The sequence below is a fragment of the Taudactylus pleione genome, unplaced genomic scaffold, assembly GCF_031769625.1.
Source record: "Taudactylus pleione unplaced genomic scaffold, aTauple2 ptg000206l, whole genome shotgun sequence".
Taxonomy (NCBI): domain Eukaryota; kingdom Metazoa; phylum Chordata; class Amphibia; order Anura; family Myobatrachidae; genus Taudactylus; species Taudactylus pleione.
In genome coordinates, this window is record NW_028284608.1 from 1,703,977 (window position 1) to 1,722,847 (window position 18,871).

The 18,871-nt window shown below is 40.0% G+C and overlaps 1 protein-coding gene across 15 annotated transcripts in view; it reads right to left on the reverse strand.

Moving 5' to 3' along the window:
- The window catches only part of NRXN1 (neurexin 1), a 1,439,010-nt gene that overhangs the window by 918,057 nt on the left and 502,082 nt on the right, over positions 1 to 18,871 (reverse strand). For 10 of the 15 annotated variants that reach the window (XM_088477984.1, XM_088477983.1, XM_088477986.1 and 7 more), the window contains exons 2-4: positions 9,982 to 10,283; positions 5,772 to 5,816; positions 4,649 to 4,810 (exon numbers count right to left, since the gene is read on the reverse strand). In XM_088477984.1, coding sequence (XP_088334110.1) covers positions 4,649 to 4,810; positions 5,772 to 5,816; positions 9,982 to 10,283 — 509 coding nt within the window. The remainder of the gene's footprint in view (positions 1 to 4,648; positions 4,811 to 5,771; positions 5,817 to 9,981; positions 10,284 to 18,871) is intronic. The other 5 variants (XM_088477988.1, XM_088477987.1, XM_088477980.1 and 2 more) reach the window with 2 other exon arrangements.

The following is an 18,871-nucleotide window of genomic DNA, read 5'->3' on the forward strand; positions in this document are numbered from 1 at the left end:
GTAATTAGTACCCGCCCCCCCCACTCTTGGTGCCCCTGAGCGCAGAGTCCTCCTTTTAACATTCTCAAAATATGGGCAGTGCATCTGCGGTGCTGCGAAAGAGAATGCAGCCGCATGCATGTACACGACCATGAGACTTCCATAACACGCCCACGAAATGGCCTCTATTTGCATCCACTTTAGGTCACCTCCCAGTCTCCACCTTCAAACACCCATGCAGGGCTGGTGCTAAGTTTGTCGGCACTCAGTGCCATATCAGGGCGGCAGTGTGTCCTCTGCTGCAATGTCAACACTTCCCTCCTCCTCCGCCCCTTCCCTCCCCCACTCCTTCCCGCTGAGCTCATATCAATAACGCCATGTTCGTGGGAGGAGGATGGGGTTCTTCTGGAGCCGGCCCTGCACTCATGGACCATAAGTGCCATCTCCCCGTACCTACCCTGTACGCCATTGCACACATAGGTTCACACGTTCACACTAAGGGTTTCCTAGACTCTTTGCGTATGCACAGTAACAAAAAAACGCTCAACTGCACAAACATCCATTGACTCTGCATCCATCTCTGAGTCAGTCCTATAGTTTCAGAACATGTGCCTTAAACTCATAATGTATTTTGAGAGTGATTCATCCATGTGTCTAAAATAGCAGGAAAATGAACATCAAACTATCTTACCAAATGCTGTCCATAAATGTGTCACTCTCTAGATACCATACCTACAGCAAATGATTCATACGGTACCTATATATAGAATATTTTAAAACAATTCTACTGAAAAGTCATTGCTTGCAGGCATGGCTTTGATGCAGGACAATTCGGTATTTTTAAGTCATTGTTTTAAATAAGTTTGCTTTTTTCCTATGTGAAATGCAGGAGAATAGAGTCAGGGGCAGAACTATAGGAGACAATGGAGATGCCTGCCGCCAGGTTCCAGCACTGAAGGGGCACCTCCTCCATATATATGCACCCCATTTAGGGCTATAACTATGTACCCAGAGTGTACCGTCACATCCACCCAATACATGGCACCTCTTCCCGATACCTGAGAAGCCACCATACACTAGTGGCGTACTCCGTGTCAGACCATCAGCTGCGACACGTCAGGCACCTCCTTACCCACAACTCTCTGCCTCACTTCTCCCTGGCGGCAGCACTAGCCTCGGCTCGGACCAGTGCAGCAGTCCCGGCGCATCCCTTCACCAACAACTTCCCGCCCCATTCCTCATAGGGGACAGCCCTAGCCGTGGACCCGTGCAGTAGTTCTGGCATCACCCACAACTCTCCGTACCACTCCGCCATAGCCGCAGACCCATGCAGCAGAGTCCTGAGTGGCTGGCCCGAGAATAAGCGCGGCTGGATGTCAACAAGGATGCATAGAACGGGAGCTGCGGGTAAGAGGGCATGGGAGTCGGGGGCCTGAAGCACCAGCGACTTAGTCTTGGGGGCAGATCTTTGGTGGAGCAACTTCCTGGCATGTGAGGCAGTCGGCAGTACACTGAGGATTTTGTGATTTGTAGTCCCACCACAGTGGCAGTCTTACAGTACTTTGACTTAAACTCTGTCCTCAAAGTCAGGGGTATCAGGAGGGCTTCCCATCCACATCAGGTGTTTTTCACCTCCATCAGGAGGACTCTGAGCCTCATGCTAATTGCACCATACAGGTCACTATTTTATCTGTGACTAATGCATACAGATGTGTCCACATACATCTATCCTCAGCACATTGTGACCTGGTAGCACCGAGCATCTTTTTGTGCTAATTTTTCCCTTCAAATGTGTCTTATTCGCACAGCGATGTGAATAGAATGCACAACCAGCTCCTGCTGATTAAAATGAGGCATGCCTATATCTGGGTGTACCTGCTTGCGAAATGCAACATTACAGTGTCAGAGGCCTTGAAGAGGGGGGACGAGTACCAAATTATAACTTGCCTCCGGGTGTCTGGGATGAAGTTACGCCACTGAATAGAGTGAGTATATTTTGCTATGTGTATATAATTGGTCCCCAATTTTATTAATAACATGTTTAATGTATATATGTATCATTGCATGCAGCTTGAATTGTTTTTTGTTTTGCTTTTTTTTATATACAATTGTATGAAATTTTTACAATTTAAGTTGAAGTCAGTTGGTCAAAGCCCAGCCAGGTGCCTACTTCTGGCAAACTACAGTGTGTAAAGTATCCAAAATGTTTAGTTACTTATCACTGACTTTACCAATATGGATATTATGAAACAAAAAAGAAACTGTGAGTCTGATTCAGTTTTATAGTCAAATGCTGATGTTTACGCAGATTGAGCGATTGTTAGCCAGTGCGCACGAGCAGCGTTTGTTTTGTGATTGCGCTTGCACAGAGGATTCATTCACAAAGTGAGGGACAGGTAATCAGCGTTTGGGGGAGGTAACGAGGGGTGGCTAAAGAAACTCAGGCATGTCAGGACCCTTTAAATACTGTTTTCTGAGCATGCATAAATTAGTCAGTGCGTTCTCACTTGCAGCATGAGAGCTCTCCGCGTGTCTGGAGACCTGCTGTGTCTGCGGCAGCTTAGACTTACTCAGAAGGCTTTTGGCTGGCTGATCTGCGTCGATGTTGCAGATGTTTATGCTGTTGCACACTGTCGGATGATGTGGTAGGAAGCAGTGGGCATCCCTAGGCTTAGTATGATCTCATTTCACAGTTTGGCAGCTGCAGGGGTGGAACGTGCTTGGCTCTCAGAAGAGCAGAGTAGGGACTTTACTGTGCAGCATTGGACAGAGAGGCTGGCCTGGCATTACCCGTTCTCTGTATTGTTTGGAAGTAACTAGGATGCTTTCTGTATTGTATTGTGGTCACTAGGATGCTCTCTGAATTGTATGATGGTCAGTAGGATGCTTTCTGTGGTGTACGGTGGCTATAAGCATTCCCTCTGTATTGCATGCCGGTCACTAGTATGCTTTCTGTCAGGGCCGTAACTAGATATGTGCGAGCAGTGCCGCTGCACAAAGGGCAGAGCCCAGTGGGCGGCACCTCTGCTCACCTACGGTCCCTGTACCTGGCTAGCATATTGCCTGGAACAGCACCCTGCAGACAGAATCATCATGACATCATGTGCTCAGGGGGCGTGGCTGGCACAGGGCACAGGGCACAGAAAAACACTGTTACAGTGCTGCTTTCCTTATTCTATGAGACTAGAATACACTAAGTTTTAGGTACAGGGCAGAATTAATGAGACAAATATTATTTTGACAATTTAGCAGTGAGATTTAAAGAGGCATCCTGGCTTTGCCTAGAAAATTGCTTTAAATCTCATGACCAGGTTGCAGAAATCTCAACACTTCTTGTAACTCGAAGGCTGTTATATTTAGCTTAATGTCATCTAATTTTTTTCTTCTACACTGCTAGGTAAAATTCATTGTGACCCCATCTACTTTTGTATTGGCCACAACCACAGTTGAATTGGTACCACTTATAGTATACTAGCTGCAGTAACCGGCCCTGCTCAGGCAGAAGTCGTGATCCTACTCTCGCTAGGCAGCCGGCTCCCTCCCTCAGTGGGCTGGCACTTGGACACCAGCTCCCTTGTACTGAGCCACGCCTCCTGCACAGGACCCACCTCTAGGTACTGAGCCGGCTCCTCTGTTCTCTTCAGTGACTGCCCTCCGGTATGCTTATCACTGAGCATAGTGCTACAGGCTCCCCAGATGAGAGGGAACTCCACCAATCACTGCACATAATGGGTCCATGAACTGTAGGTACAGCAGCGATTATGTAATGGGTCTCCACAGGTGGCTACTGCCCTCTGTACTGCAGTCTCTGTGCTCCTCTCACTGCTCACAGCATTAGCTCCTCTTCAGAGCATAGGGCTGAAAATTATTTAGACTTGCCGTGAGCCGTGCAGGGGATCCCTCCCTGTGGAACACCGCCCAAAGCCCCCTGATGGCCAATCGTGGTGATCCCTAGCCTAAAACCTGCCTTTGAAAAATACCTACACAATGGTGAAAACTGCATCACAATCGGTTCAGTGGTTGCGGAGTTTACCGCAATCAAACAAATAAAAAGATGTTCTAATTTCTAAGTATTATAGATATAGAATAAATTAGGCTATTCTCAGAAATTTGTTTCCAGGGCCACTTTAAGTTCACAATATGCTCCTGTTTACTCACTATCACAAAGTAGAGGGGATGCACCGACATTTAATACACATCTGTACATATGATGTCTTTATTTCCAAACTTTTTGTGCTTTAATGAAAAAACATTTCTAAGTTATGCATTTAACATTGATAATGTGTTATTGCAAAAATCAGGGATGGCTGCTCTGTTTTTAAAAAAAAAAAAAAAACATTGGTCAATGCATTTCGTTTGCGAGCACACTAGCTTTTCAAAGAAAGAACATTGAAAATAAAATTCTAAGACTTGTTATTAATTCTGTAGTATTGTATTAGGAAATATGATAACATTGTAATTTGCTCTTAAAACAGAATTGATTGAGATCGAGTATGAATTGCAATTAAAAAAAATTGTATTCAGATGCAGTTTTAAAATAGTTCTATTGTATATTAGTAGAAAAAAGTAATATGGCTGGTTAATCATCTCAAAACACTGTGCAACACTGCACCAAACCAACTTGCTGACACATAACTATAGCAACATAATGGAAAAAATTTAAACTTACCTCCTTTAGACAGCCCATAAAGTTGTTACTGACTGGTGACCCAGGAAGGTCAGCTGTGCTGGGGCTGCCTCCGACATAGAAAAAGTCATCTGAACCCAGCATGGTGTAGTCTTCTTGAGTATATCCTGTTGTAGTGAGAATCCCATCCACTGAAATTGTTACCTACATAACAAAGCACAGGGAAAGGACACGCTATACTCAGACCTAAATACTGCAGTTCTGGGATGTGCCTGATTTGAAACCTAGTTTGAAAATCCATTTTCATGTCTGTTTGAAGTTTGGTCTTGGATTCTAAAATTCGTCTTCCCCTATAAGGATCTAAACTACGGTATTTCAGCTGTTGTCTGATTAATGAGCTAGTGTCAGTATTGTCCCTACAGCAACTGAACAGTTATTTAGCAGACACAAAAATGGTGTTAGTAAAATGCTTTCTAGGTTAGTTCAGCTGTTGTACGTATTAGTAAGTTTAGTAGTCTGTCATTGACTAGTTAAAACATGCGTTAGGGGAGGGAGACATAAATGAAGCAAGCGGTATTAAGCACCACCACTATTTGCACTGGATAACAAATGAGCAGCAGCAAAAAAAAACGTGCAAACGTAAAAAAATAAAAATAAAAACCACAAAAGAAACGCAAATGAACTAATGTGAATAGCGCACTCTAGTGTGCACATGCAGAAACACACTACAGATCATGAACAAAAGACAAAGGGGAAAAAGTAAGTAAACAGACTGCTCATGATGGAGAAAGATGTATGGATGTACCATAACATTACACTTCAAGCATTCATGCCATGCATTATGGATAGTTAGATTGTGGCCGAGCCAGTAGCCACTTGGGCCAGCCAAGGTTAGCCTTGTTTCTGTTAATTACAGCTTGATGCAAACGGTAGTAAAGTTAATGATGCCCCTATGTGTGAGTAAAACAAATAAAATAAAAAATAAAAAAAACTTGATAGGAACAGGTAGAACTTAGGAGGTCAACAACAGATGAAAAGAAGGAGTTGAAAGAAAGCAGAAGAGTACCAACCGCAGTTCCTCTTTTGTAATGATGTCTACAGTTAAAAGAAAGAAAGAAAAACACACGGCAAACCCAAAATAAGAAACAATTAGAATGATATCTACCGAACAATGTAGTTTGTTTACCATAGCGTGTCCAATGCCTGAGTGCTTTGTGGAGAAGGGGGGAGAAAGGAAATTAAAAACTGTGAACATAATAACGATTGTTACTTAAAAAAATAAGATGGTCACTACCATGTTAGTACATTTTTTTTGATTCAGGTAACGGTTAGTAGAATGACACATTCCATGAGTGACATGTTAGTTATTAAGCATGTTAGTAACATAGAAAAAAAAGGCCAAAAAAATTTTACAAGAAAAAAAAGCAGACTAACAAGTAGGCCTCCACCGAGGCCACCACAATAGTATTTGTCCTGCAAATATATTTCATAACTTATCAGCTCTGTACTGAACAAAAACGGACACATGGTCGACACCCCTCCCCCCCAGGTATTTATTTTTTGGGGGTATTTAAGCTGAATACATCTGACAGACATCAAAAATGGCTAAGGAATCAAAGTGGCTGTTTCCTCAACAATATTTTCTGAAACTTTGGCTTTATTTTTCTATCTTTCATTTTTCTTTCCTTCTTTTATTTATTTATTTTTGGACAAATTTCAGAAATTAGTTTAGAATCCCCTATTACTGAATTTACAGCTCTCAAGGAATCCTCCTGAACTCCAAAACGTCTTTCGGTCATACTGATGGGCTTTTGGAGTCACAGATTACTGCAATGAAACAAAGCAAAGAAGAACCTGACACAGAAAATGAGTTGAATGGGTTTCTGCAACTGCCTTGTTAAACATGCACCAAGTAGGTTCTACTTAATATTTATGCTTTAGTGTTGTTATTATATCAATTATGTTTCTATTATTTTAACTGACTGCGTGAGCAAAGGCAAATCTAGAAAGTGGGCATTTACTGGCTTGCCAAGTAAAATACAATTTTTGGACTCTTTGGGGTATATTTACTAAAGGTTGAATTTAATCAATTTTGATCTATTTTAGATCAATGAAAATCAATGAAAATCAATGAAAATTGATCAACATTGATGTTGTGTTCTAGGGCTAAATCCCACATTTACTAACAGACACTTTTTGAAGTTGTTATTGTAAGTATTAGTAAATGTGGGATTTAGCACCAGAAACACAACATCAAATATGATTGATTTTCATCAATTTTAAATTGATCAAAATCAATTAAAATCGATATTTAGAAATTATCCCCCTTAGACTACTGAGATGGAATTAGATAAAAAAGTGTAATAAATGCAGTTTCTGATCTTTAATATTTGACTTTTACCCATTACTTTAAATACATGTAATAAATGTTTAACTACTCTGTGAGTCCTGCTTCCAGTTTCAGAATAGGAAGTAAGGAGAGCGTAATATGATTGGCTCATCTCAGGAACACAGTGCTTACTAAATAATTCATGCTCTTGATTTTTGCTAAGATATGTGTGTGCGCTGTGTACATAACGGTTTTCTTTGTCAATAAATAATGTATACTTTATAATGCAATAAATGTTATTGATAGGACTATCCCTTATTCTGCATTTCTGCTTTGTTTTTTTATATCTTTTATAAAACAATGTTTCAATTCCCTTAGTATATTGATCAAAGTTTTAACTTTGTAATGAGTGTATTATTTATATTAGCCAGGACTCTTGAACTGGTGGGTTGTGGATACAACCTTCCTTCTCTGTGCCTTAGCTGGTTGCTTTAGAACAGAAATAGGCGACCATGGTTCTGTAGCTACAACAATATTTATATATGTATATAAACTGGATATAGCAATATCATATTCTATCTGAAACTGAAATATGGGCCATGAAGCGTAATCAATTTAAGAACGGACACATATGAAAGCAAATTTCATTAAACTTGGAAACATACATGGCTGCATATTCATATTTATGCTTAATGAATTCTGCTTGTTGGCTCATATTTTATTTATGAATGCCATATTGTTCATTTTGTTTTAGAGAAAAAAAGCTAAACTACCAAGATTATCTTATAAATCAAAAATTCGATAAGAAAACGGTATCCTAATCAAAATGTTGATCAATATACTACATTAATTATCTGTAAAATAAGTTTTCTTACTAGTGTTTTCACAAAGAAATGAAAAGCTATGTATAATGATCTTTCCTTCACAGCAGGGTCCAATCCTGCTCTTTTACTTTGTGTAAGGAAAGGGATGATTTGTATCGTTCATGAATTATCAAAACCACTGGGACTAGTAGAGAACCTAAGCTGGCAGGCAGGGTGTACTGCTAAAATATCGATCCATCTGATGCCAGCAACGATAACAGACAAGAAAATGGCATCCTGCTGACAACTGGGGAATTACTGAATGCAATTTTCTCTTTCTTTTTTTATACCACTAAGCAAAAAAAAGTGAATATATGTTTTTTATTTTATTTTTTTAAAGAGATAAATATGTGTGTTTCTTATTTAATTTTTTTTAAACAATAGATCCACAAAAAAATCCACATTTTCATTAATGTTATCTTTGTTTAGAGTTTTGTGAAGAGTGAAACTTTGTTAGTGGCTACATTTGTGTTAGTTACTTTGAACAAATTAAATATACAGTTAACATGTAAATCCTATCACATGAAAAGGAAGTATATTAATTACTCGCTAAGGAAAAATCAAAACCATAGTTATTCAAATGTGTAATTGAACAGTTTTGATAACTGTAAAATAAAACTACACAATAAAAATATCATTACACAGAATACAATACAATTAAAAAGTTTAATTTATTCATAATTCTTTCATAATGAGACTATATTATTTATATGAAAATACAATTAAAAATGTGCTCTGATATAAATTAATATAGTATGGACATTTATGCCCTTCAAATGAATACATTTCTTTGAATTTAGCAAACAAAACAAATCATCTTAAAGTTGTTTTGTTATGCTTTTGTATACTTTGGTTTATTTTGTTTTCTAATATAGTATTTTATTGAGGCAGTGGAAAACAATGTACATCAAAGTTATTTCAATGCTGAAAAATACTGGAAATAATTAGTAATTGTATGCTCTAGCTGTTGTGCAGTATGTACAGTATATTTGACAGATTTATGCCAACATTGTTTATGTATATTATTTATACTTTTAGATAATCTACAAAATCAAAATTACAATTAGTAATTGCCTAATTACAACTATTTTATAACACATTATATCACATTATAATATATAGTTTTAATAGTGAAAATGTGTGCTTTCAAATTATATACTAGACATCTGTTTATTATAGTAATATAAACACCTTTTAATTGCTATTAATATATGTGTTATTTTCTGTAGACTATTGTCTATAATATGTTTTAAAAATATGTGAGATTTTAAGTATATGTGTTTTCAGGGAAATATATTACTTAATATACTGTTTCAAAATAAGAGGAATTAAAATAAATGCTAATTAAATAATATTATTTTTAATAAATGTATACATTTTTAACATTTGCTTACATTTAGGAAAACTATCATGTTGTGTAATATTAAATATAATTGAATGTTGCAATTCATTTGACATTCATTGGTTTGCTGTCATGCTCCTCCCCTTCAGCATGCTAGTTATACAGGATTTTTTTTCCATTAATTAAACTCCTTTTTTAACAGCTATAGCAACAGTAATATCTTCAGGCTACAAAAAATATATAATGTAAACCTGAAAATACCAAAAGAGAAGAAACACAAAAACAAAATGCTAAATAAAATCATAACACTGCAACCTTTAATAATATTTAATTTTACAAAAGTTTTTATTTTAAAATATGTTGAAATTTGTCACTTAAGTAGCAATTTTTACCTAGAGTATGTTTTGCCAAAGGCAAAAACAAAATGTTTATATTGCTCTCACCTGCTTTATCTGTCCGTCCATGTGTATGCATTGAAGAAACATACCTTGCACATGATCGCATTCTTTTGGAAAATGTATTAAAGTGTACAAAAGAAGTGGTAAGTACAAGACAAACGTATGGTCAAAGGAGAGTTCCTGGACAGATTGTGTAATGGCAGCCAAACTTGCTATCATATATACATAATATTTCTAATTATAATTACTGTTAATTTATTGTTGTCTATTGGAAATAAATGTAAAAATTATTTCTGTAGTAGCCCCTGATCTTTTCTAGGTCTGCCCCTGCTCAAGTTTGTCGGGATAAAATTGTAAAAATTAGTATAAATAGTCTTATGTATATTGTTACTTAGCTATACCGAACATAAAATTAATCACTTTTCCGTCCATTTTACTGTTACCTGACGCAGATTTCTTGTTACTTTCACATCATGCCAGTTATTGTCATTAAATTTTCCATTCACTGGCTCCACCAGGGCCTCAAAGGCCCCTGACCCCAAATTAATGACCAAAGAGACGGCTCCATTTTTCAGCGCAAGATTCACGTAGTCTGCCGATTTTCCTGTGTGAAGCATCAGTCCGTTCCTCTGAAGGGTTTTAAATGACAACGTAATTTCATCACTGCTGCTCTGTATGGGATTTTGTGAGAGGTCATAGCAGAAATATTCAGACCCTTTAAATGTGGCAATGTATTCTTCTTTTCCTGAAAAACAAAGAAAAAATGCATATATAATTGAATGTATTACAGTTGAGTTAATTTCAGTCATTTAATTGCATTACCTTTTCAAAGAAAAATGCTTTTGAACAACATAACAACATTCTTTTTAATGAATGACAAGTCATGTTAAAAGCATTGCCAATTGTATTAGGTAGCTAAAACACATATCCCACAGATAGATCACTGTGCATAAATGGAATGAACTGTACTTTCAACTATCACTTCACATTGCAATCAACTCATTATTTTTATGCATGAGCTCATTAAAAATAAAATTTAAACAAAATATGAGTCCTGCAGCTTAGCAAGCACTTAAAATGTATTCAGTTTTTTGTTTTTTTTTTAAGATTTGCATATGTTAATAATCTGAGCACAGCGATGGAATATATATTGTACTTTGGCAGAAGAGGATATAGTGCAAGAAAGTCATTGTGCAGATGTTGAATACAATTATATTATTATAATTTAAAAAGAAATCATTTTAGCAATGTATCCCTCTAGGTACTATGCCACCAGCATTTTCCATACTGTATATTCATAATATTTGTTCGTAACACCTTTTAGATGCATCAGGCTAATAAATGGATGAAACAAAACAGCAAGTAGCTAATTGTATATACAGTATTAACAAAGCTACTCTAAAGCAATACAAGTATTTATTGCCTATAACAATTTAAATATGCCAAGACATATATATATATATATATATATATATATATACAGTATATATATATATTTTTTTTTTCTTTTTCCGTCTTATATGAAATACATATTAACTTATTTATTCATTGTTATTTATATAGGGCCCGCATATATTCGCCACCAATTCAGTCATTATGTTTTGTTATTCACACCTGTCCCTGCCCCAGTGAAGCTTACAATCTACATTCTCCAACACATGATGTACACACACACATAAAGGGTTAAATTTTGCTGGAATCCAATTACTCTACCAGTATGTTTTTGTTTTTTGATTTGTGGGAGAATATTCACACAAAGAAATGGAGAACATACAAACTCCACACAGTTAAGGCCTTGGTGAGAATGGGAACCAAGACCTCAGTGCTGTGAGACAGTTATACTAGCCACTAAAGCAAAAAATGTGCTACAAAAGCAGAAACCTATCTCTATTTACACAGTGATGTAGCCAGGTTTTGCAGTGAGGGGGAGTAAAGGGTAAAAATATGTGCCATTGGGGGGCATGGCTACATCATGCCTTGTGGTGTGAAAGCATCATAGTGTGAATGTTCATGCTCTCCAGAACCATTTAATTGCTGCAAACAGTGGATGCACCATCTTCTACTGGTCTTACTTCCCCCCTTAATTTTGCTCTGGATACACCGCTCACAACATGCTCTCACACATGCAGAGTCACACTCATAGGTGGCTCTCACACATGTACAGGCTCTCACATGTGCACAGAAACACTCACAGATTGGGGCACACAATATAAAGTTTCCCCTCCCTCATACATTACTATGCAGGCTGGGTAGTGATCACCTTGCAGCAGATAACACCTCCTATCTTCCACTGTGTAACTAGGGATGGCTATCGACCACTGATAGTTAGCAAATATCAATGGTTTACTACCAGATGGCCGATGGTTTTGCAATCGATGGCAGAAAGCCAATGGCTTTCCTCCATCAAGTAGAGCCAGATGAGTTTTTTTCTCTGCTTCCAACACAGAACTTAGCCAGCACCCCCTGACAGTCTGCTAAGCCCCCCGTTTTTGATTGGCCCACGGCCTGTGCAGCGGTGGCCATCGAGTGGTGCAAACCTTTGATGTGGCACCATCGATGGTGACCATTGACTGAAAACCACCGATGGCCATTCCTAGTGCAGACAGGCAGGAGTCAGGGCTGTACTAATGTGTCCGTATCCCCCCCCCCCTGTTCAGGCCACGCCCCTTGTAATGGATGATGCGGTCGGCTCTGCTGCTATACCCTTGAAGGCAAGTCTGGTCAAGTTTTATTGTAGAGGGGGTATTCGATGCCCTTGCTCCCCTTAGCTACGCAACTGCATTTACCATTACAAAGAAGTCTCCATATTCTGTCACAATCTTTCTTAGTTTTTCCTTTGTTCACTAGCCCATAGTGTTAAATACGTGAAACCTATTGTAAATAATAAGCCCTTTAGTACATTGATTAACTGGTAGTATAATCCTTTATATAATGTTAAAAATGGCTATTAACGCCGGATCATTTTTGCTGACATTAAGCAGAACTGACGAAAACAATGGTGCATCGCTACTTTTTCATTAAAAAATTAGGATGGTCAGGCTTAATTTGACCAAAATCACCCTGGCGAGTCAAAAGGTTTACGTCTGAAATACCTCCTTACCGCACACTATAATTATAGGCCAGTCAAAGGAATCATTTTACTGTGAATGACCGAGCCTGAGTAAAAGCAGCTTCTCCAGGGCTTAGAAAGATTGGAAAAAGCTTTTAAGAAGGTTAACAGTTTGTATGTATCACGCCTTCTTTAAGTATTGAAGGCTAAATCTTCTGAGCTAATGGTATTTTCCTTTAGAAACCGAATGAAAAGCCAATTCAGCATGTCTGCACCCTTCTGTGGGAGAGCGGCAGCTTCATATGTCACTGAAGATTTGATCAGCCCAGTATACGAAGACAAAGTCAGTTTAATGCACCTTCCCGGTGGAAGCACTCGTAGTAAAATCACTGTCCGTAATCTCTGAATTCTTGTTATTGTCCTGTTTTATCTATCGATAACAATATATATCAGTCCCTGTATTTGTCTTTTAAATAGTTTTCTTGTTCCTCATTATTTTTGTATATACTGCTACAGCATGACCCCGATTGTACCGTGAAACCAGTGAGGTCTCATTAAAAATGGATTTCTTGAATGGTCTCTGAAGAACAGCACTTTAATAAGAAAACATTTCCTTATTCGAAATTGCAGATAATGTACTTTATTTACTTGACTGCAGCTGTGAATTAAAAGCAATCTAGACTGCTACCTACAGAGCACTGGCAAACTGACCTATAATCAATTACCACAAAACACCATTAGGCTTAGTCAGAGTAAGTTTATTTCTGATAAATGCACAGAATAGTTTTTGTGTTATGCAAAGAAAATACAAGATGTGCAATTACTCTTATAGTTACTCTTATTGCTATTTTTTTATAAACTACCGACAATATATACATAGTAGGAATGGAGCATTGACACTGATGTTTCAGGGTTGATGTTTGATGTGCCCTCCCCCACCCCTATAATAAAGCATAGCCTCTTAAATTTCATTATAAAAAAGCAAGCGAAATTTAGTCCCGGCCTTGTCTCAGGTAGGAATGACCATCGTTGTTAAACATAGATGTTTCCAACCTGATGGTTTGATTATGTAAAAATCGATGGTTACCACCCTAGGTCTTCAGTGGCCATCGTATATGAGATGCTTATTTTGTTTTGTTGCTGACTGTCCTGCATACTCCAAAAACTGAGAAACTATGTCCGTACTAGTGCTCTGTTGCGTGTGTGCAAACTATGTCTGTCCATTGCACATGTGCACCAGCATACCATTAGTGTTGCTTAGAACATTGAATGGTTAATAAGCTAACTCGTGATGGATACTCGTTAGTTAGCACCCATAGATGGTTTACCAGTGTTGGTCAATGGTCAATTGCCATTAACGGTGGAGATCCAATGGTACTCTGCAATCAGTGGCACAAGGGCAGCGATGTTAGGGTTTTTTGTCCTGATGGAGAGAGATTGGAGCTTAGCCCCGTATGCCAATGTGCCACTAAGGTCTGCCCAATTCCCTGATTGGTTGGCTGCCTAGCTTTTCACAGAGAATGGATGTCCATCAATCGGTGAAACAATACCTTTTTTGGTGCATGTGCAAGTGGTTTATTCGTTGAATTCTGTTGATGCAATGGTTAGTTACCATCACATCTCAAGGCTGGGTGGTGGAAGCTCATCTATCATTCAGTAGCAGGCTTCCGAAGTCCATCCTATTGCAAATCATATAACAGTGACATCAAAATGTGATGCTGCCCTTCAGATTGCCATCACTAATCTCACAACCCCACCCTGATCTACTCAACCACACCCATTCTGTCTAAGTGAGACCACTTTTCTGACAGCTCCATAACTTTTAAGGTGACTTAGACACTACTATAAAAATGCAATAAGGAGTCTAGTTACTAAGCCTTGAAGAGAGATAAAGTGGATGGAGATAAAGTGCCAACCAATCAGCTCCTAATTGTCATTTTTCAAAAAACAGCCTGTAAAGTGACAGTTAGGAGCTGATTGGCTGGTAGTTTATCTTTATCCACTTTATCTCTCTCCAAGGCTTAGCACATACAGTAGATCCCTAAGGGTCTTCTTATATCACAAAAGCATTTACATACAAATACTGTAGACTGGGTTACGCAACGGTACAAAAGTCTCAATACCCTGCTAAGAACTCTATCATTAGGCGACAATGCATCACTCATAAGGGGCAAACTCATATAGCCACAATATTCCATCCCTTTGTATTTGGTATTACCATAATTTGTGATATGTAGGCTAAAATGCTATGCACTGGAAAATGTCAGCTCCAAAAGTAACATATTTAATGTAAATCACTTGCATATCAAATAGTTTTCGTTACATTAACAGGACGATTGAAATAAAATGACATAAATTACCAAACCTTAGTATATTCTTTATATAAACCATATTTATATAATCTATAATACTGTTATTTTCAAGGTCTCAAGCTCTGCACTAATTGAGCAACAATAACTTCCACTGCACTTCTGACCTTAAAAGCTTTGATGGCAATTTTTTGACAAGGCATCAAATGATTTCATATATCAGGTCAGCAGTGGCTCTGACATTTTACTGTGTAATAATCTAAAAAGTCCAGTGTTCTTTAGTACATTAAGGGCAGCAATTCCCCCAACTCAGCACCAAGCTAGATTGTTTGCGTTGAACAATAGTTTCCATGGTAACACTTTAGGAGCTCTGCCAAGTTGGATGTTGATACCACACAACTTATTTCCTAATATTGCATGAAGATGCACAAAACCAATTTATCCAAACCTCTCCATCTAATCTCTTCATGCAAGCCCCCTTTTTTTCCTGACTAGAAGAATGGGCTGTTTTTACAGAGATAATGCTTAATGATGGTTCTATTGAATTTTTAGAAGAACCCTTGTCATTGACATTTGACCTGGACAATTGGTGCAGCCAACCAATCAGCAGCTACCATATAATCTTGTCCCTTTTAAATCATCCAGGCTTGAGAATATAGGCCCTCATTCAGAGCCGTACGCTCTGAGCAGAGCGCACGCTCTGAATGAGGGCCGGGCTCCATTTTCATGGAGCGTCCTCCTGGACGCTCGTATAGCTGTGGGTCACCACCCACAGGCTATACGAGCGTGCATTGTGATGGTCGCGATGGTCGAGACCATCGCGACCTTCGATTTGCGAGCCGGAGCCTGCGGTTGAGGTTTTCAACCGCAAGCTCCGGAGTGATTTTGGCTCTATCAGAGCCAAAATCACTCCCACTGACATCACTAGTGATGTCAGTGGGCCGGCTTCTGACGGTAGGCGTTCCCGTGGGAACGCCCCCGTCAGGGAGGCACGCCCCCGGCACGCCCACCAAAGGGGGCATGCTGTCAATCAACATTGACAGCACGCCCCCTTTGATCGGACACAACGAGCGAAGGACTTTCCTTCGCTCGTCGCGTCTGGCGCATGCGCACGACGGAGCTCCCTCCGTCGTGCGCATGCTCAGTCCATAACATCGACCCACTTGCGAGCGGACAGCCGCTCGCGAGTGGGTCTGAATCAGGCCCATAATCAGTAGGTAGGACTTCAAGGCAGAAACTGGTGGGCCAATCAGGTAAGGGGTTGGGGCTTTGTGGGTGAAGCAAACAGGAGTGATCCAGGTGCCGGGAGAGAAAAATAAAAACATTGCTGGGCTTTCTGCCATCAATGATAGATAACCACTGGATCCACTGTCACAGCAGCAGGGACATAGCTCCAGTTACCAGGTATGGCGGTGTCGCGTCACAGCCCTCTGTGCCCTGGTCATTTCTGACATCCCTGAGACCTGTGCTGGCACTGCTGCGTGTGTGCCTGGCATTCACTTTCCTGTCAGTTCCCACAGCGCTGGAGCATGGGTGCGGCCATTTTGGATTTTTCTCACATGACTGCACCTGTCAACCAGATTTGAACAGCTGCACTCACATGACCTGCTCAGATGATATGTACCAAGCCCGACATCTTTAGCGACGGGACCCGTATATACGCTTTCAGCAACAGAGCAACGGCAGGGGGACATGCTGCATTCGGCAGTATGGACCTCGTTAACGACATCCCCCGTCGGCCCTGCATGTATGTTGCTGATGACGCTTAGGAGTGCACATCAGCGACATACCGGGTGCACACGAGACGATGCGCCGGAACGGACAACATATCATCTAGTGTGTACCCAGCATAAGAATATATTATATCTGTTTGTTCACAAGCACCCAAACTTATTCTTCTAATAGTGATCTAGATAAGTAGGAGCTTTATCAAGGCCTCAATCTTTCACATACAAAGCTAACCCCAGAGGTCCTGATCCGAATCTACAAAACTGCAGTGAAATGACATCCACCATCGATGGCAAGTACATCGACCATCAGTGGCAAACCATCAATGGCTGATAACTATCGATGGTCAATGGGCATCCTAGGTCAATAGTGACAAATCTCTTGTTCTACTACTGTATGCTGTGAGGGAAGATTATGTGGAAAAAGATAAGAAATATGCAACTAATTAATCCTAATGTTAATAGGCACTGTCAAACAAACATATTTTTCCCCATGAAAAGAGGAAGATATGAAATTTCTTATCCTAGTTGATTTGACCTATTGCATAAACCTATCTAGCATTTCTCTCCCAGAAGATATGATGAAAGATTATTTCTTTATTTCATTCTTGCTATAAAAAACATAAAAGTAAAAAAATAAAATAAATTCCACACTTCTAGCTAATTAAAATGATCACTGACAACTGCAGCATATTTTCTGTTAGGATGGAGGTAAATAGTAGCACAATAATTTCAGCAGAGTGAACAGGTAATTAAGCACACAATTCCTGCTATTGTTCGCAGCGGGCGATTGTCCATTTCCTCAGCATTACATGCAAAAAAACCTATATATAAAGTATGTACATTTGTGTTTGCAGATGACATTTGTAGCTGTGAGCTACAGTACATTATATTACAATAGTCCAAAATGGATATAAGATACCAGGAAAAAACATACCCCTACCACACTCAGGGTACATTGTTATGCAAGCAGGCAGAATTGTCAGGTAAACGCAAAATCTGCACAGGTGTGGCTTGTGTTACAGGCATATCATGGAAAATTAACATATGGCTTGAATATATCACTTAAAATGTCCTGAAAAAATCCTTGCTTTTTATTTGGACAATAGTGATACAACTCCTGTGAAATATAACATGTATTTGGAGAGTGGTGATGTGTTTTGTGTCACATGAGTTAGTTTTGTGTCACATGACTTGTTTTAAAAGTGACTTGGATAGGAGTATTTTGTATTATTCTGGACGTGTTTGCCATTTTGACTGTTGTTGTGCTGTGGATCTTAGAAATGGTTCGTTAGGAGCTTCAGGACCTCAACAATGATTATTTTCCACTTGGTCAGAATACCGACAGCGGCAATCCGACAGCCAGAATCCTGACCAATATAGGAAGACATGGTAAGTACTTTTCTAACCCCTTATCCTAACCCTAAGCCACCCTCCCCGGTACCTAACCCTAACCCAACTCCCTAGTGCATAAACCTAACCTCCCCCTCACCGCACCCTAAACCTAACACCCCCTCCCCAGTGCCTAAACCTAACCTCCCCCACCTTAGTGCCTAAACCTATCCTCCCCCTCCCCGCACCCTAATCCTAACACTTCCTACCGGTACCTAACTCTAACCCTCCCTCTAATGCCTAACCCTAACTCTACTACCTAACCCTAACCTCCCCCTAACACCCCGATACTTACCTTTGAGATGCCGGCAGTCGGGATACTGGTGCCGGGATTCCGACCTATCAGGATTTTGGGGAATCGGTATGATTTACCGCCGGACGCCTGTCCGGCAGTTGGAATCCCGACAGCGGCTGCCCGACATGGGTGAAAATCCTGATCGTCCAGAAGGTAAGTCTTCACTAACCTAATTCCCCCCCCAAACCCTACCCCTCCTTAGGGGTGCCTAACTGTAACCTTCCCCCCATTCCCAACCCTAATCCCCCCTCTAAGTGCCCAAACCTAACCCCCCCTTCCCCGCCGCCTAAACCGAAGTCCCCTGGGAGGTGCCTAACCCTAAGTCCCCCCTGGGGGTGCCTAACCCTAACCCTACCTGCCCCTAGCCTAACCCTAACCTCCCGGGGGGCCCGTAACCCTAAGTTCCTCTGGGAGCCCTAAACCTATCCCTCCCCCCCGCGCGGCTGTCCGCGCTCGGCGCCCGGCATCACTTCGATAAGGATTTAGATTTAGACGCCTGTCATTTAACCCTCACCGTGATAAATCAGTTGGGAAGCCAGCTGTCGGGATTAGGTCCGCTGG